At 40.2% G+C, this 20,595-nt stretch overlaps 1 protein-coding gene across 4 annotated transcripts in view; it reads left to right on the top strand.

The window, feature by feature from the left end:
- CPNE8 (copine 8) overlaps nt 1–20,190 on the top strand; it is an 85,039-nt gene extending 64,849 nt beyond the window's left edge. For all 4 annotated transcript variants that reach the window (XM_063307962.1, XM_063307961.1, XM_063307963.1 and 1 more), the window contains 5 exons: nt 8,699–8,826; nt 13,813–13,915; nt 16,333–16,390; nt 17,449–17,522; nt 18,040–20,190. In XM_063307962.1, the coding sequence (XP_063164032.1) occupies nt 8,699–8,826; nt 13,813–13,915; nt 16,333–16,390; nt 17,449–17,522; nt 18,040–18,228 (552 nt within the window). In that variant the 3' untranslated portion in view covers nt 18,229–20,190. The remainder of the gene's footprint in view (nt 1–8,698; nt 8,827–13,812; nt 13,916–16,332; nt 16,391–17,448; nt 17,523–18,039) is intronic.
- The last annotated feature ends 405 nt before the right edge of the window (nt 20,191–20,595 follow it).

Raw genomic sequence — 20,595 nt, 5'->3', positions numbered from 1 at the left:
CCAAGCTAACCCTCTGTCAAATGTAACATTGTCTCTATTCGCCTGCAACCAAGTATCAGATTTCACCTCTTTCAGAAACTGTTGTTGCAATTGAGAGGGAACTGGAGCCCTCCCCCCAGCCGGTGAAACTGACGCAGGAGGCAGCTGCGCATGAGTTTGACTGCATGTGACAGCCTGCAAACCCAATTGGGGTTCTGTCCACACCGTACCCACAATGTCAGGTACCTAGACCGCATCCTGGGGTAGGCGGGAAAGCGCATCAGCCAGGAAGTTTTTCTTGCCCGGAATGAATTTCAATTTAAAGTCAAAGCGACTAAAGAATTGAGCCCAGCAGATCTGTTTAGGACTAGGCTTCCGGGGTGCGCTGAGTGCTTCCAAATTTTTATGGTCAGTCCAAACCTCAAAAGGACATTTATCCCCCTCTAAAAGGTGGCGCCATGCCTCCAAAGCCGCCTTGACAGCAAAAGCTTCCTTTTCCCAAACATGCCACCGCCTTTCCATCTTGGAAAATTTCTGGACAGATACGCACACGGCTTCAGGCAGTTGTCAGCATCCGCTTGCAGCAAGAGCGCTCCAATTGAAAAATCAGAAGCATCCACTTGAACCACAAAGGGTTTAGTGGGATCAGGGTGTTGAAGAATGGGTTCAGCAGTAAACAGGCCTTTGAGTTTGTCGAAAGCCACCTGGCAGTCAGTTGTCCAATTTAGCAATGCCCCCGGGTTCTTTACCTTGCGTGTGTCCCCCAACCCCTTGGTACATAACAAGTCAGTAAGAGGCAATGCAATTTCTGCGAACCCCTGGATGAATTGGCGGTAATAGTTGGAAAATCCAAGGAAACTTTGGAGCTGCCTACGGGTACGCGGGCGCTCCCACCCCAAAATGGCTTGAATCTTCACAGGATCCATCTCAATGCCCTTATCAGAGATCCTGTACCCCAGGTAGTCAAGCTGAGTCTTATGAAATTCACACTTAGAAAGCTTAGCATAGAGCTCAGCCTTTCTCAGTTTGCTAAGCACCTGTTTCACCAAGTGCTCATGTTCCTCTTCCGTTTCAGTATAAATCAAAACATCATCCAAATAGACCAGTACACCCTTGAACAAATGTTCATGTAACACTTCATTGATCAATTGCATGAACACCCCTGGTGCCCCCGCCAACCCAAAAGGCAAAACTTTATACTGAAAAGAACCCAGTGGACAATTGAAAGCAGTCTTCCATTCATCCCCCTCCCGTATGCAGATGCGGAAATAGGCTTCCCGCAAATCCAGCTTAGAGAAGATTCTCCCCTTAGCCAGATGTGCTAACATGTCTTTTATTAACGGAAGAGGATATTTATTTAATATCGAGACCGCATTCAATCTGCGGTAATCTGTACAAAGTCTCAATGTCCCATCCTTCTTTCCCCGAAACAAGACGGGGGCGCCTACTGGCGAATTCGCTGGTTCAATAAAACCCCTGGCCAAGTTCTTGTCCGCGAACTCCCTCAACGCCGCCAGTTCCTTCTGAGTCATGGCATAAATTTTCGGCTTGGGCAATTGAGCGTCGGGGACCAACTCTATCGCAGTCAGTTTTTCGATGGGGTGGGAGTTGGTCCGCTTCTTTCTCACCAAACACATCCGCAAAGCCTTGGTATTGCTCTGGCAAGCCCTCCAGTGGTGTGACAGTGAAATGCGGGGTTGCTGCCGCCGCCCTCCCCACTGCAGCCTCCGGAGCGTCTTCCTCCCCAGGGGCTTGATAGAAACCATCCCCAAAAGTCAAAGTCCTGTGCATCCAATTTATATAGGGGTTTTGTTGGACCAACCAAGGAATCCCCAAAATGACTAGGGGATGCCCCACAGGTGCCACCACAAACTGCAGCCCCTCACGGTGGCTGCCCAATTGTAACGCCACCATTCCCGTGAAATGGGTGACCGGTTTCCCTCCCGCAGTAGAACCATCCAGCTGGGTGAAAATCATGGGACGCTGCAGTGGAAAGCTGGGTAACTCCAGAGCAGCCACCACATCAGGGTGCATCAAACAACACAAACACCCCAAATCAATCAGTGCCCAAACTTCAACGGTCCTTGTGCGGGAGCCTAACTTCACTTTCACGTTCAGCGTGGGACAGTTGGCACTCACCAAAACATCTTCGTGCCCATCCTCCACCACCTGCCCACAGGCGCTCTTTAGAGCAGGTGGCTGGCGTTTCCCGCCGGCTGGTGTAGATTGAGCTCCCCCTCACACCTGAAGTAAGGAACCTCCTCCACTTCAGTTTCTGTCTTGGCTGCCTTCATTTTCCTGGGTAGGGAGGGTGATTTCCCCACCGGCTTCCCCGAACGATCATCGGTCTTGCCCTTCGGGCATGCCGCCGCTCGGTGACCTTCCTTTCCACATCGGAGGCACTGCCCTTTCGCATAACGGCACTCCCTCTCCTCCTCCCAGGCACGTTGACCGGACTTTCCAGTGGGCGCAGCCAGGCGAGAACCCTTGCTGAGCCCGGAATGTCTCATCACCTTCCTGTGAGGGAAGGTCTCATGGGCATGTTCAGCCTTCCCTGCCAACTGTATCCATTCATACAGGGTATCTGGGTCATCCTTACCCAGCGACCACCTCAGGACCTCCGTGTTCAGACCGTTCTTAAATAGCTCTATTAAGGTAGATTGGGACCAATCCTCAACCTTCCCAGCCAGAGCCTTAAATTCCAGAGCATAGTCCGCTACAGATCGTGGCCCCTGGCTAAGCTCCCTCAGCGCCCGTTTTGCCCTTTCTTTAGCTAACGGGTCTTCAAAGTGTAACTTTAATGCCCACAGGAATTCTTCAAACTCCTCCAGCTCAGGAGCATCTGATTGACATAACTGCACAAACCAATCGGCAGCCTGCCCCTTCAGCTTAGTGGCAATGGCATTAATCTTGGCTCTTTCTGAACGAAAATACGGTCCCCGTTCATCCATATAATTCCTTGCATTAGTAAGGAAGAACGACAACTTAGTTGGATCTCCGTCAAATTTAACTGTAAAGTCCTTAACCCCCACTCTGGCAGTCCCTTCACCACATCTGGGCAGTCGGACTTTCTTTTAGCTCCCAGGGATCTCCGCTTTCGAGGAGGGGACTTTGAAATTCGCACCCTCGGCGCCATTGCCTCCTCTCTGTGCTGGGTCCTACTCCTTTCCTCCGAAGAAGGAGGGGGCGAAGAAGGGGACGAATGCCAACTACTAGACTCCCCTCTCCTCCTCTCCCGAGGACCCCAGTCCATTGATATTTTCTGAAGCATGAATTCTATTGACTCCAATTTGGCCTCCACCAGTCTTATACGGTCAGGGGTTTGAGAATCCTCCTTTCCCTCCTGCCTCACCACAGTTGGGGACATCGGGTATCGCTGCTTCCAAGACGTTTTGGACGTCCCTGGTAGGGGTCCCTGTGTTTCGTCCCAGGTGATCAGCTCGCCTGGCGACTTGCCGGTCGGTTCAGGGGCTCTTTTACCTCCAACCTCCTCTTCTCCCAGGCTGGAGCTCGACATCTCCCGAATTTCCGAGAGCTCCCGAGTAGGGACCCTCTCTGTTCTTATCACCGTGGAGTCGGGTTCCCCCTCGCTCGATTCCTCGCTTTCCACGGTTTGGGGATTTGGTTTGCTCATCGCTAGCACTTCTCCCTCACAAAATAAATCTGGAAAGGGGCTAACGGTAAATTTTTTGGGATTCTCAGCTTTATGTAAGGATTGCCTACCCTAATAGACTCAGACTCACAAGCAGGAACTTAATGATATCTGATTTATTAAAGAATAGTATGCAAATACAGAGAAAGCTGAGAATGAGCAAAAGCCCGCCAAATACAAACTAAAAACCCTCAGCACAAACGTAATCCTCCCCTCACCCGGCCGTTGCAAACTCCCCGCCCCCCAGGTGCTGGTAACTGTTTCTGCTGATGTCCTGGGAAAGGAACCTTGAACACACGAGATAACCCAAACACATTCCAATCCAGCTGCAAACAGATAACAATCCCACGAGACGGAATCCTCCTCCCCTCCCAAACGAAACACGCATCAGCCAAATGACATGCGAAACGTTACGATGCAGCAGTAACATTGGAACGATGAACATGACACCTATGGACTATTCCAAAGTGCTTAAGGCAAGGGTTTCTAGAAATACTAAATAATCTACGGCGGATAACTTGTGAACTGACCAAAATGTATATTGCCCAGGGAAATCATTTTGGACAGAGCCATTTAACATTTGTAGGTTAATCTTATTTATGAGATTATAGCAACCTAGGTTATATTATGTATCTTTAAAGGATCTGGGCATAAATGGTAGTTCAATTACTTCTTCTATGTCCATCAGGCATTGAAACATGCGTAGAGAGTTTCATCACTACAACTAGCTCTTGTGTTGAAATCCCCACCTGTTAGGATATATGCACTAGGGAACCTGTTCAGGCAAAGAGTGAGGAAGGAATCATCCTAGTTCCAGGTTTGGGTGACCTGTGAATGGAGCTGCTGAGGAGGAAGATAGAAATCAGTACACAATAAGGAAAATTGGTCAAAGACTAACAAAGTTGATGCAGCATTCTCAAACTGAGGTAGTTGTTTTACCATTTGAACACATAAGTTGGAAACTGTAAATAGACCAAGCCCCCACTTGACTCTGCCACCTCTGAAGCTAGGCTGCGCGGGGGCTAGCAGAGAAAAGTAGTTGGGAATTGAAAATTCTCCCAACATCCATGTCTCCTGCAAAAAAGATTAGATTGGGACAGAAAGTAGTTCCATAGAAGATGTTACATGGGCAGAGCAAATAAAGCCAGATTGGGGGTCAGAGTCACAGGACTGACCATGTTCAGGGCTCCTATGGAGAGAATTCATTTGCAAGGAGGAATAGCAAGTTGTAGATGGGGCAGCCATTGGATAAATAAAATCAGGATCCATGCAATGGGGAACCAGTGGGGATGGGGCTGTAGTTTGACTAGTTGGTTCCTTAGAGTCCAGTTGTAAGGGATTATCACTTGTGATCTGATCATCTGGGAGATTATAGAAGGATTGTGTTAACGTTGATCAACTTGGTGTTCCCTTCATTTGCCTGAATCAGCTTTGGGCCAGAGTGCCTTCTTTTTGTGTGTGTGTGTGTGGATGTTAAACACTTAGAGAACTTGTCAGCATTTCAACAGGATGACAGTTGGAGGACAATAAAGTGTTGAGGGACTCAGTTGCAGCAGTCACTGACTGAAATATTGGTTTAACTGCCTCAAATTTGTGTATAATTGTTAGTTGTCCTTCTGGAGAAAGAGTGCCAAACAACTGAGCTGGTTCTTCCTCATCCTCCATATGGCCGACTAATACCTGTATCTTCCCTTTAATTAAATTGAGGGTGTTATGCCTCCTGTGCTTATCTGGTCCTGACCTTGGAGTTGGTGGAGCACTCTGCTGTTGTAATGGAATGTGGGAATGACCTTGGGAGGCTGGGCCCAATCTCCCAAGGTCATTCCCACATACCATTACAGCTGTGTAGATAGTTGCTGGCTGAGATTATGAACTCTGGGGCTTATGCCATCCTCCCTCACAGGCTTGTCTCTCCTCCCAGAATTTAGTAGCAGCCGTACACTGCTATTGTGAAGGGCAGGTATAGGCGTGATCTGAAATCCTCTTGGAAAATGTTTAAGTTTTAAAATAATTGAAGGGAGTGCAAAATGCCTAAAAGTCCATTTTATTCTTTCGAGTCCATGCCATCTGGGAAGACAGAAGATGTCTGTAAACTTGGTAGAATATATTCTACTGTGAAGAAGTTGTGAGATGGAGTGTAGTACTGCTTGCCTATTGTGCCACCTCTCCTCATTAGGAGGATTAATGCATTTTGGAGCAGAATCCTATGTTACTGCAAGATTAGTTCATAATTTCCATACATGGGGGTCTTGTGCAGCATATGAATTCCAGGCCAAAATGGGTATGATCAAAAACAAAGATGGCAAGGACCTAACAGAAGAAGAAGAGATCAAGAAAAGGTGGCAAGAATATACAGAAGACCTGTATAGGAAGGATAACAATATCGGGGATAGCTTTGATGGTGTGGTCAGTGAGCTAGAGCCAGACATCCTGAAGAGTGAGGGTGAATGGGCCTTAAGAAGCATCGCTAATGACAAGGCAGCAGGAGACGAGGGCATCCCAGCTGAACTGTTCAAAATCTTGCAAGATGATGCTGTCAAGGTAATGCATGCTATATGCCAGCAAATTTGGAAAACACAAGAATGGCCATCAGATTGGATAAAATCAGCTTATATCCCCATACCAAAAAAGGGAAACACTAAAGAATGTTCAAACTATCGAACAGTGGCACTCATTTCACATGCCAGTAAAGTAATGCTCAAGATCCTGCAAGGTAGACTTCAGCAATTCATGGAGCGAGAATTGCCAGATGCACAAGCTGGATTTAGAAAAGGCAGAGGAACTAGGGACCAAATTGCCAATATCCGCTGGATAATGGAAAAAGCCAGGGAGTTTCAGAAAAACATCTATTTCTGTTTTATTGACTATTCTAAAGCCTTTGACTGTGTGGACCATAACAAATTGTGGCAAGTTCTTAGTGGTATGGGGATACCAAGTCATCTTGTATGCCTCCTGAAGAATCTGTATAACGACCAAGTAGCAACAGTAAGAACAGACCATGGAACAACGGACTGGTTTAAGATTGGGAAAGGAGTACGGCAGGGCTGTATACTCTCACCCTACCTATTCAACTTGTACGCAGAACATATCATGCGACACGCTGGGCTTGAGGAATCCAAGGCTGGAGTTAAAATCGCTGGAAGAAACATTAACAATCTCAGATATGCAGATGATACCACTTTGATGGCTGAAAGCGAAGAGGAATTGAGGAGCCTTATGATGGTGAAAGAAGAAAATGCAAAAGCTGGCTTGCAGCTAAACCTCAAACAAAACCAAGATTATGGCAACCAGCTTGATTGATAACTGGCAAATAGAGGGAGAAAATGTAGAAGCAGTGAAAGACTTTGTATTTCTAGGTGCAAAGATTACTGCAGATTCTGACTGCAGTCAGGAAATCAGAAGACGTTTAATCCTTGGAAGAAGAGCAATGACAAATCTCAGTAAAATAGTTAAGAGCAGAGACATCACACTGACAACAAAGGTTGTCAGTTAAAGCAATGGTATTCCCAGTAGTAACATATGGCTGCGAGAGCTGGACCATAAGGAAGGCTGAGAGAAGGAAGATCGATGCTTTTGAACTGTGGTGTTGGAGGAAAATTCTGAGAGTGCCTTGGACTGCAAGAAGATCAAACCAGTCCATCCTCCAGGAAATAAAGCCAGACTGCTCACTTGAGGGAATGATATTAAAGGCAAAACTGAAATACTTTGGCCATATAATGAGAAGACAGGACACCCTGGAGAAGGTGCTGATGCTAGGGAGAGTGGAGGGCAAAAGGAAGAGGGGCCGACCAAGGGCAAGGTGGATGGATGATATTCTAGAGGTGACGGACTCGTCCCTGGGGGAGCTGGGGGTGTTGATGACTGACAGGAAGCTCTGGCATGGGCTTGGCAATGAAGTCACAAAGAGTCGGAAGCGACTAAACGAATAAACAACAACAAACTTAAAATAGCAGTTGCTTCCAGAGACAAAATTACTTGGTACCTTTAATAAAAGAAGATGCTGGATTACGTTTTCCTTACTTTTCCCACATCACAGTGAAATTAAATACTTCACAAATTACTAAAATAAACACTTTGGTGAAATGGGGGAAACATGTGGCCGCCAGGCTTGTAATAGCAGGTTGTCTTAAAAAATTGGGGGTGAGAATGAACTTTTAGGTTGACCATAGCCTTCAGATTGGTAAGAGTCAGGTGCAATATATACCTGCCTCATATATCTCTGCCAAACACTTAAGCAACCTTCAGAAAGAGCAGCTTTCTTTTTCTTATTTATGGATTTCTTAGAAGTATCTCACTGGTAACTGTTGGAAACAAAAATGGTGGCATAGATAACTCCTCAGTTTGGTCCAGTAGATTCCCAATTTAGGATGGAAGCAATTTTTTTTTCTATCATGGGTAAAAAAAAGTGCCAAATTAACAAAAAGGAACTAGGTCCTTCATTTATTTATTTATCAAATTTTGCCACCACCCATCTACCCCCAAAGGAAGATTTGCCCTTTCTTGGCAAATTGGCACAAACTACTCATTTGCTTTTGGCTTCACTTCTATAGACCAACTTACTCGAACGATTTCATGAAATTTTAAGATATTGCATGTGATTCTACATAAGATTTCTCACAATAAGGAAGAATTGTTGAAATTTTATTTCAGCTTTTTAGTGGGAAGATGAATAGAAAAGAAGCAATTTTAATGGTTTTGGGATAACTTCAGTCACCTATTGAAAACTTCTCGAGTTTAAAAAGAAAAAGGTTAGGAGTGAAGGATGTATGGACCAAGGAGGCACATGAGGCCTGTCAGCATTCCTATTATAGAGTCCAGAATCTTGTGGCCTCACCTCCCCCTCTTATCCCAATTTGGAGGTTTGGAGATGGCTAACGGGCAAAATGGGTGACTTAAGACTCACTTCATCCCTTCAACCTCTTGAAGCCTGTCTTAAAATACAGTTTGGCCACTTTTCGAAAAGAGTCCTAGACATGCTATGCAATGCTTAGTGTGGCTTCTGTCATAATACCATTTCATAAGTAACATTCTCAGTAATTAATATGTTATCCCGGTTTTAACTTACAGAATGGAAACCCACAAAATCCTTACTGCAATGGAATTGATGGCGTAATGGAAGCATACTATATGAGTTTAAAATCTGTACAGCTTTATGGACCAACAAACTTTGCTCCAGTTATTAATCATGTAGCAAGGTAATTATTATGTTTAATATCAGTACTGAAACTTTATATGATACTATTCAAGTTTTTTTAATGTAGTCTTCATTGATGTGGAAAGAAGAACTACATATCTTTTTTTTTTTGCATTCAGAATTAATATTCTGCCATTATTACATACTGCACTTTTTTAGACTTTGTTTATCCCTCTTGACTCTTTTAACATGAAGAGTCATTTGTGTTTTTAGTTCTTGGTTGTTCATGAATATTTGTGCAAGGGAATCATTTGGAGTACACATGAAGCAGAAGCTATTTGGGCAGGGGCGGGGTTGTTGCAGAGTGCTGGAAAGCATTTGGCCCAGAGAGTTCAGAAAAATCACACACCAGGCATTTCTATAAAAATAATTTATTTACAGAAAACACAAAAACATATTTACAGGCTTGTGCATTCACACATGCTCTCAGAGAGAGCCGGGAAGAGACTGTGCTGGAGGGCTACATAAGCAAAACTAAACAAGCTCTGCAAGCTGCTCTCCCCCAGGCAATGCAGCTATTTACACCCAAACTGAGGACAATTAAATTCGACCTCTTCACCCTGCCGATACTTAAGAAAGTATTCAATTACCATGGTAACCTTAATGGCTCTACAGCCAAAAGCAGAAAAAAAAAATACCAACAGGGTTGGTTTTTTTAACACAAAACAAACACATCAGACATTCTGCCTTCCAGATCAGCTGTGGTTAAACAGAAATAAAGTCTTGAACATTTTTGTTGTTCTGGATTTTGGCCTAAACAAAACTTTCAGGGATTACAGGGTAATTTTATGGGTGAGTGGTAAAAGGGTATTTTCTTCCCTCACATTCTATCAGCCGTCTGTCCCTTCAATCTTCCGAGTGTTTTCCCTTCTCTCCCTCCCCTCAGCTGCTAATGCCAATGTTCTTACTTTTTTGCTGCTTTTACCCCCATACATACTGTAGAAACAAAACATTTCTGCTCAAAACATCTAGAACTGTGCTGTGCACAGAATGATTCATACATGAATTGTTTTGTGCATCCATAGAATCATTTGCAATTATAACTAGCATTTCAACCACTATTAACTTATTTTCACAGTACAAACTGAATGAAGCAAGAGTTCATATTTGAAAAAAAAAAGTAGTTTTACCCTCTAAGCACTGATAGGTACCCCCAAACTGAAGTTTATTTTCATGAATGTGAAACCTGTTTTCTCCATTCTTGGGAATCAAATTTTGCCCACTGGGAATTCTGAGAAATACTTCCTAATTTTCATACTGAAGTTTAACCATAATGTAATCTTAGGGTGGAAATCAATCCATTATATAGAAATGTGGGTTTTCTGAAGAGCCAGATACAAGATTGGATGGAAAAAGCAAAAGCAAAACAACATATGATAGCTAACAAAATAATGCACAATGCACAAGCTTTTAACTATGATGTGTGTGTGTGTATGTATGTGTATATACAGACACAAACACACTCACTCCTATCCTAGGGCATTGTTTCAAATGTATTGTTGTTGTATTGGCTGTTTTAATGATATTATTTGTTTTCTGAGTTCTGAGCTAATTTTATTGGATTGATTTGTAATTACTATGTTATGAAAGTTTTGTTTTGTACCATGTCTTGGCAAAGGTGTGTAATAAATATTTGCAGATGATGATATTGATTGATTGATTGCTCTACATCCATCATGCTATATGCTATTATCAATGTAAATCACAGATCTCCTGTCTTTAAACTTGGTTCCTAGGCTAGCACTCTAGCAGAAGTCTCTCAGAAACAGTTGATCTCAATTAGGAAAGAGGAATGAAGCCAAATGCAGCAGTTGATTGCCCACTGCCAGTGCGGGTTATAAGCGTCTCATAAAACCACAGTGGTTCAGACCCATAGCTTTTTCTTCCCACACTTCCCACAAATTAACAGACTCTCTGCATAGCACTTGGTGGCCTTGAAGCTGAGCCATTGTTGAGTGTTTAGATAACTGCCAGTTCTAGCTTGAGAACTGCTGCCTCTGTCTCTGATTTTTCACATGCTGTATGCACTATTAGAAGCAACTCTCAATAAATGTAATTGACAAATTTACTAACTCAAGGAGAATGAGTCAATCTAATTTTTTAAAAATATTCCATAGCATAACCAAACATGTTCAACGTTTCTATACTGTCCTTGCAATCTTTCCAGCTTAGAGCTATCTTCTGATGCCAGGTTACAAATCAGTTTATCCTGTCATAATTAATGCTCTAACTATATAAATACTTACATAGTTGCCAGCTCAAGATGAATTTGATAAATATTCCTAAGAGTGTCTTAAGATGTCATAGTGAAGAAGCAGAAAATAGTTATTTTCTACCAAAACACCCCCCCCCCAAAATATATAGACCCTCCTCCCTCTGCATATGCCCAAGGGGTTCTTGTTACCATCTTCTCCGTTCCTTTCTGCTGTGGCAGCTGCATCTGCCAGAATGTCCTCCAATCCTTTGCAAATTTCTCTTAAGGATACTTTTTGATAATATATAAAGTGGGGCTGCAAATTGGGTTCCTCCTGCATATGCCTTTTTGATGGAAGGGCAAAGTAATGATTATTGAAGCTATGGCCAACCTTTAGAAAACTAGATAGTAATCATTTATCTCTCCTTCTGACAGTGCTTTGGAACAAGCCCTTAAAGGTGCAGAGTAATCAAGTACCAGTAAAACATCAGCCCAGCGATAATCAACACCATGTCCTCAATTCATCCATTAACTTAGGAAACAGATCCCTTCATACCAACCTTGAAGATCACAAGTCATAACCCCCACTATAGCTTTGAAACTATTAAAATTTTGATTCTGACAGACTCATATGAAGGGACTTCATTTTTTTCAATCATAGTGCAGACATTTGATTCTTGGACCAACATTTCCTATGCCTTTTCCAAAGTTAAGCCCAAATTGATTGCATTTCTGACATACTTACCTGACACCCAGATGTTAGCCATTTACTTGCCAAGCATCTTGTTTATTGCACACCTAAAATTCTGGTAGAGAAGTATAACCCAACATTCTTGGTTTCATTCATTAGGCCTATCTAAAGATGTTCATAATAGGACTGAAGAGCTCCTGTTTGCCTTAGATATAAGTGCTTAAGTAACTCTTTCTACTGTGCTGTCCACTTTAGGCAATTGGCCTTCTATCTATATCTTCATTAAGTGTAAAGTTAAAATCTAAACAAGTGATCCAAAGCTTTTAGTAATAGTATATTAGGGAAAGTATTACTAGCAGGATTATCAGTATAAAATTCTAACAGAAGTATCTTTTTCTATATAGAAAATTGACTTCTTTCCTCCCCATAAGAACAGAAACTATTGCCTATTTGGATGCCACCACATTTCATGTATAAACTTCAAAAAGCTCTCAGCTCATCTGAGGGATTCCTCACAAACTAGACTGTACAAGCAGCGATGCTGTACAGTGTTTGAATAATAAAAAGGGCATCCAGAGATGGCATGTACATCATACTGATCACCCCAGTTGTTTGTCCTACCAGCCTTTACTCCCTATTCTTGATATGTCCTAGAGGCTATAGCAAAGCCTCTCTTCAGGTCTGAACTTCCTGCAATACGAACAATCTGTTAAAATATCTTTACATTTACCGTCTCTGCCTCACAGCACGGAGGGTCTCTCTTTCCCAAGTATAAGATTGGATATTGGAATTGGCCAAAAAGCTAGCCACAGGTAGTGAACGAGAATATTTTTTCTTTTCTGTACATCAGTGATAAATGGATCTATTATATCTATTATCTATTACCCATTTTGCCTGTTTTCTAATTCTTGCTCTCCCTCTACTTTAATGGGTTAAACTTTTTGTCTTTAAAAGTTTACCTAATTGCCACTGCAGCCTTCTTTGATTAAGATACAAATACAATTTTTATGGCTTTTCTCATCCATTGATTAAGAAGTTTCTGAGGGTATTAAAGAATTATTTCCTAAATGTCCATCTATTGTTTATCTGTTCTAATTGCTTAACCCAGAAATCTTTCAAGCTTTTGGCTTGGACTACAGGCTTCTCTGTATGAAATGGTCAAGTCTGCCCTGGTGGCTAGCCATCTAGGCCACTTTTTAAGTAGACCAATTATATATTTTTTTCACAAAGACAAGGATGTTCTTAGTCCTGATGTCTCTTTCCTGCCAGAGGTGAAGTCTCTGGCACCTCAGCCAGAAATTGATGTCTACATGTTTTATTTCCATTCCCATTTATATTCCATTTGTTGTTTATTGGGAGTGCTGAAGCAGAGCACCCCAGTGTCATCTCAACATATTGCCTTCTGGATTACTGACACTATCTATTTGGCCTATAATCTTGCCAGTCTTTGAACACCCTGAAGTAGAAGGTGTGCATTCCACCCATGCTGTTAAAACATCTGCTGTTTTCTTCAAAGCAGCACCACTATCAAATATTTGCAGAGCAGCTGTCTATCATCAGATTTCAGTCTTTGTACACACACCAGACATTCCTGCACACAGGGATGCTAGCATTGGCAGGGTGGCTCTTTGCTTGATGCTTCGGTGAGTGCCTGCCCTTCCAGGTGTAAATATTGCTTTATAGTTACTTATTTGTGTCATGTGCAGAGATGATGATGAAGAACAGGATGCTTTCTTCTGATCATGGTTCTTCAAATGCTTATCTGTGCATTCATATGCTGTATCCCGCTTTCCATACCCATACAGGTAAGGCAAGGAGGGCTGGCAGTTGTTTTATTTCTGCCTGTTCAAGGAATTAAGGAGGAGGCCACAGTGAAAGGAGGACAGGCTGTACTGTGCACCTGAAAAGAAAAAGCTAACAAAATCCAAATAATGCTTTATAAAGGCACAGACTCCCAGTTGTGCAAATGTACAGATGAAGGCTGAAAGAACCACCTGATTTTTTGTTTGTTTCAGTGTTAATTAGATTCAGATTTAAAAGCATTCTGAATGTTTTTTTTAATATTAAAATGTGAGGGATTCTTTTTTGTTTTTGTTTTTCAGATATGCTGCCTCAATAAAAGATGGCTCCCAGTATTTTGTTCTTCTCATTATTACAGATGGAGTCATTTCTGATATGGCTCAAACAAAGGAATCCATAGTGAACGTAAGTTATGTTTGTGATGGGCTCATTTTTGGGGGAAATGTACAGAGCACGGACAAGAAGCAAAATGTTGTAGCAGGGGAGGATTTATTGTACAAAAATAACCATTTCTTTTCAGACAAAATGGAGGCCATCTCCTGGTTATGTTAAGACACAAATCTTATGTCTCTGTATTTCTAAATCTTATTTACTGTGTATCTAATTCTATGGGTGCCTCACTCTGCCTGTATTTATCTATGGAAACTTTATGAAAACTTATAGAACTTTCCATAAAGTTTTTTTTTCCTCTCCCCTCTTTTACAGGCAGGCTTGAATTGCCCATGTCTGTGTTAATTATCAAGGCTTAATTAGCCCTGTCCTTAGCCTCTCTCCCAGCTGTGGAATGTGGAAAAACTTTCTTCCCTCCTCAGCCTTAGATCTAGTCTCTCTTTAGTCATCCCAGGCTTGACTGGCAGGCATTTTCTAGGCTTTTTGGTCAGTTATCCTTTGCCTCTGGCCTGAGCTGCTGCTTGGAGCCTCTCAGTTCCGAACTGAGAGGAGGGGAAGTTTGCTAGCAGCACTAGCCGGCTGCCGTATACAGTACATTAGTTGCTGTGACTGCTAAGCTTCCCAGTTTACTGCAGGCCCTCTGAAAAATTCCTCCCATCTCATCATGCCTCCAGCTCACCCTCTGGATGCTGGCTCTGGTCCCACACACTTACCAAGCTGGCTTTGTTCTGGGCATTGTTTGGTTTGCTCGGCTCTCCGTTCCCTGTCTCCGGTGCACATCCACACAACATTTCCTGTGCTTTGAGCTGGAGCGCAGGTATGGTCTGGCCAATTTGGCTGCCTCCAAGTCCCTGGGTAGTGGCGGGGAAAGGGAAGTGTTCTCACAGACTGCTGTGAGGCTCCTTTCCACCTATTGAAACTTAAATTAATGAATTTGTAAGCAACCCTTTAGCAACCCTTGAAGATGCAGTTATTAAATGATGTAGATTGAATCTTTAAAATATCAGAGGCCAAAGTTCATATTTGAATACTAGGAGACAACAGAAAAATCATATATGTCATAGTAGCAACCACATTTTACTATGTTTCAAAAACTAAATGGCCTTTGGAATAAATGGGTTTGTATATTTTTTTCAGAAGACCAAAATAAGAGAATTATTCTGAATTTCATCAGGGTGATCATTTTTCCAGCTTGAGGCTGCTTGCCACAGATTACTGACATTTTAGCTAATCTAGTCAAACTAGAGGGTAGTAAAATAATATCCCCTCATCTTTATTTCCATTATGAAGGAGTTGCCAATTTCTATAAGCATTGCAACATTGTCAAGGCCTTGATTTCCCCAGTGTCACCCACCTTTTTGTTTCTTTGAACTTTCCGGAAATCGTTCCCTTTGGAAACCTGGGTGAGGAGAAGCAGTGATAGAAGGTTAAGCCTACAGCTTTCTAATGGCATCAAGAGCATTCTCATTAGGAGCTTCCTGCTATAACACGAACAGACTGCTTCTTGGGCAGCAGCTACATGCACATGGACTCATAAAGGCATACAGGCATACAGCAGGAATTTGATGCTGCCAGATGTCATTGTAGATAAGAGAAAGACATTGCCCACCAACATGCCATCTATTTTGTATTCTTAGCAAATGGAGGCTGAAGGTGGAAAAAACCCCAATCATTAGTTTCCAAAAGAAAGCTCATTCCTTCCATTACCAATTTTTATAAAGTACTTCAAACTACAGACACACAAAGACATACGGTTGAAAAGGGAAAGCAGATAATGGGTGATATGCGTAGTAGGAAGAGAAATTACCCTGGATCCATTCCTTGGCTTCACAAGTGAGCCTAATCAGGGATGACATTGTTACCTAAGGTCAGAGAGCCAGACAGTCTAGAATCAAAGGAATAAGAGGAGAGGTTAATTACTTGGTTTAGGAAGCATTAAAACATATCAACTGAAATCACCATGGTTAGATCTCGCTAAAATATAAACTGCAGCTTATTTCCAGAAACACATCTGGATATTCAAATCACCAGCGGTGTTAACCTTATGTATTTCAAGATACAGAGGACATTAAGGGAACCTCAGTAGAAAGAAAGAAGTTAAAGCAAACACATACTGGAAAAAAGTAATAGAAGGCCTAAAATTAACAAATTTTCCTCTGTAGCTTGAAATAATCAATTTAATTTTCCTTTATGTCTGAAACTATTATTTCATTTTCTGATGAAAACTTGAAAATACTTCTGTGTTGGCTAATTGATTCAAAATTAAATAATGCTTTTGAAAATAAAGTATCTTATTTTACTTAGCTGTTTCAGTAATGTGTTAAATGTGACTTTTTAATATTCAGGGATAAAAATGTATACTTAAAATGCTTTTCATGTAATATCTGAAAATGATGTAACTCTGCTTTCATGTGTTTTTCCTTCTTTTGAAGGCTGCAAAGCTTCCAATGTCAATAATAATAGTGGGTGTTGGACCAGCAGAATTTGATGGTGAGTACCTCAGTTAATGTAGCTCCTGTTATGTAAAGGAAAGTCTTACCCAAATCAGTGGGACCAATTCTGTATTTTTTAATTTAATAGTTTGTTGTATCTTTCATCTAATAAAATGCAGTGTAATAGAATAATAATGCAGTGCATGATACTTTGGAAAATGCCCTCTGCTATTTAACTAGTACATAGCTCTTTATGAAGATTTCTAAAAAGTTACTTTTTTCAAATGAGAAAAATTTTCTGAAATAAAAAACTACCTTTTTTCCACTAACGTGCATATGATTGTATAAGTCTTTGACATGGGCATGGTTTTTGAGCCAAAAACAGAAATGTGAAATTCAGAAGAGAGCAAATCCAAACTATTCTGCATTATGTATATTAGACTAAAAATACAAATTAGATCTGTTCGCTTTAAAAAAAATGACTAAACAATTGTATTCCTACTAATAGGTCTGAAAACCATGTTGATCTAATTGATATTTAGTTCATTTATCTCAGTGTGTTGATAATAAACTGTCAGTAATACATTTGTTTCTCATCCATGTTACTGCTAAGCTATTAATAATCTTTTATTTTTCATATTTTGTCTCTCTTCCCACATTTTTTGCAGAAAACTAAGCAAGAATATTTCAACCAGAATATCCAATCTCTTAGTTCCCCAATTTGCCCTAGGCTTTTAATATGTCATGATTCCCATGTACCATGGTGTATGGATTACCATTTTGTATGAACCCAGCCAGTTGTGCTTTATATAATAAGTCATGATTAAACAGATTGGGTTGAGGAGAATGTGAATAGAACCAGTATGTGAAATGAGGATATGATTTCTTATTATTATTATCTTGTTCCTTAGCCTTATAATTGTGCAGGAAAGATAGTGTTTTTCAATAATTCACTATCAGCTGCTTACTGATAATTTCATCAAATACTGTGGCTTATGTCTAAGCTGTAATAGTATTATATAGATTATTATAAAGGAAAACCACACTTTTCTTATCAGTTTGGCCACATTGATTAATTTCAGACAGTGAAATAATGGGCCTGTTTTATCTTTTAAGCCATGGAAGAATTGGATGGTGATGAAGTAAGGGTTTCATCAAAAGGAGTTTACGCAGAAAGGGATATAGTACAGGTGAGACAAAAATACTGATTTATTGATTTATTTAAAAGATTTCAGTAGCTGTCCATCTTAGGCAACTTTACCCTGGGTGGCTCACAAATGCCAGTAAAAGCAATAAAAACAGAAAAAAATAAATAAATAGAAACCAACACAGAAAAGTCCCAGCACCACTAACCACAACACCTCTCCACCCATCCACAAAGAACTTTATTGGGCTCCATAACCAGAGGCATGAAAAGTGGAGAAACAAGCCCAGGATATTTTATGATATCCTGTGAAATCTGTGGCCCACGTTATTTTGCTGCCGGTGGTGTTTTTCTGTGTGTATTTGACCAGATCTTTGGCCAGGAGTAACTTTTTCTAAATTGTCATTTAAATATATTATGACTGGGGTTTTGATTGTTTTGGTTTCTTTCTGTGCTGCTTTTTCCCGGCATTTGTCTAAAAGCATTTAATTTCCTGCTTTAGATTTCATTCTGTGTGATACCACAATAGCAACACTAAACCTTTTCTCTGTGTTCCATTTCAGTTTGTACCATTTCGGGATTACATTGACAGAACTGGAAACTACATATTAAGCATGGCCCGACTTGCGAGAGATGTCTTAGCTGAGATCCCAGACCAGTTTCTTTCCTACATGAGGGTCAGAGGAATCAAGCCATCTCCTGCACCACCTCCATACACACCACCTATTCATGTGGTGCAGACTCAGATATGAGCACTTCAAATATTGAATATTTTTCAAAATCATACAGTGCTGCCAAGACAGAATTCTAGTACAGTGATGCACTTTAAGAGCCAGCAAGCTCTTTGTATGCAGTAGGTAGAATCTTCTAGTGGGCTTTGGAAAACAAAACAAAAAAAATTAACTTTATATACCAAAATGTTCAATCTGGTTGCATGTGCAACTGAACAGCTTTTTATTCACCAGAAGCAAATGGTGAACTTTGTTTCTGAGTGTTACTCTTGTTTCAAACAGAAAAGGCTATTATTATTATTATTATTATTATTATTATTATTATTATTATTATTATTATGTGGGGTTTTTGGAGAAAGCACAAGACCACGGGTTCTTTTCAAAAGTCCTTGTACATATAATGTGAATGCAATTCCTCTGTATTACTGTTTACATGTTACTACTTTTGAAATTTAACAACTTTTTTATAATTCTTAAGCATTTGGAATAATGCATTGTCTTCTATCTTGCAATAGTAAAAATCCACAAGAGAAGCAATATCTCTTTGAATGATTGTCCAGTCAAATGCAAGTGCAAAGCTAAGAATAGAAATTGAGGACAAATGCATTCATAGGTCTCAATAATGGAAACACCTCACTCAGATGCTCAGTAAAATATCAACCTGATATATTTGAGAATAAGCTTCCAAGATGTGAATAATGTAAGAATATGTATTTTTGCAAGATACTCCAGTCCTGAAACAACTTGTGTTTACATTTTTTAAGATTGATTATGCTGGCATAATAAATGATAACAACAGTATCATGCACTTCTAATAACTTTTGAGCCCTGTGTTTAGCTCATGTAAGGTGTGAAATCTGTAAAGTATCTTGCATTGAATAATAGTAGACCTTCAGCATTATATTGCTTTCTGCAGGTGAATATCTTACTATGATTGACAGCTCTTATATATATAGATATATAGATATATAGATATATATTGCCAGTTGCTGTGAGGTTTGTCTAGATTGTCTGTTCAAAAGGGGGCTAGGTCATTTTGAGTTGGCTGAGACAGTCACATTACCATGGAGGGCACATAAGTGGTAAATCTTATTTAACTTGATTAAAACTGCACAACTGTATTGCTTTGTTCACAACTTTGTGTATAGAACTACTCAACTATTTTACGATATGCCTGTTCTTATCCCAATTATCCAGTGTTTTTGCATGTACAGTTTTTACAAGAAATTCACATTTTTCTGAGTATTTGTGTCAAAATTTTAAAGTAGAACAAATGGCCTTAAATCTCACAGATACCTTGGAAATTATTGTGAATTGCCTTCAAATGACCTGTTTTACTTTTCTGTCAAAATTGTAATTGCCTTGTAATGTGTAGCGCTCTTTTTTGGCACATAATCTGTTTGGTACTTTCTTTACTATTATATATGTTATACTGAATAATATTAAATTAAGGTGCATTTTTAAAGCATGAAAGGGATTTCTTCTGGAAAAGCAAATATATATAGCATCAACAGCATATAATCCTATGTAATATGGAATCTTCCATTTTTAAATATATTAAAAGTCCTTAAAATATTATCATATTGGAAAATGCTTCTCTGAATAGTATCAGGATTAATCAAATTATTCAGAATAGCTAAATATCATAAATAATTTCTGCTTCAAGTATTGAAATTGCCAACATAAAGACAACTTGATTTTATTGAGACAGGAATTGTAAAATATTCAGAATTTTGAAACACCTTATAACTTCTTTGAATAAACCAGACAGTGAAAAAATCTGTTCTAAAAAAAAAACAAAGTTGCCAAATGCTAAGTATTAAACATTTCTCTTATTTACATTTACTAAATAGCAAATAATGCAGTAACATTTCCTTATTGCTTATTCTTCAGAAATTTCCCAAAAGAGTGTCTTTTGGTTCCAAGTTTTTCTGTTTTACAGTTGTGTTACTATTTAAATAAAAAAGGCAATTTCTGAATGTGGCCATTAGAATTTTTTCCTCTGATGGGCTATATTTTAATATAAGCTAAAAGCTTCCAAATTTCTGATTCAGATATTCCTTACATTTTGAATAGTTGAATAAGTTGATTTGATAACTAAACTTTCTTGTTTTAAGATGCATATAATTCCATGTGAAATAAATTGTATCCAATTAATCTAAAACACCGTTTTTCAAACTTGGCAACTTTAAGATGTGTGGACTTCAACTCCCAGAATTCATGCTGGCTGGGGAATTCTGGGAGTTGAAGTCCACACATCTTAAAGTTGCCAAGTTTGAAAAACACTGATCTAAAACATTGCTTATGTTATCACTTTTGGTCAAATTTTAGAATTATCATAAGATGCCTTCTCTGGTCAGTAGATTATAAGAGATATAGCAGGTGAAA

This window comes from Candoia aspera, chromosome 7 (assembly GCF_035149785.1).
Source record: "Candoia aspera isolate rCanAsp1 chromosome 7, rCanAsp1.hap2, whole genome shotgun sequence".
NCBI classification, from domain to species: Eukaryota; Metazoa; Chordata; class Lepidosauria; order Squamata; family Boidae; genus Candoia; species Candoia aspera.
Note: the sequence above shows the minus strand (reverse complement) of the source record. Positions and strands in the feature narration are given on the sequence as shown.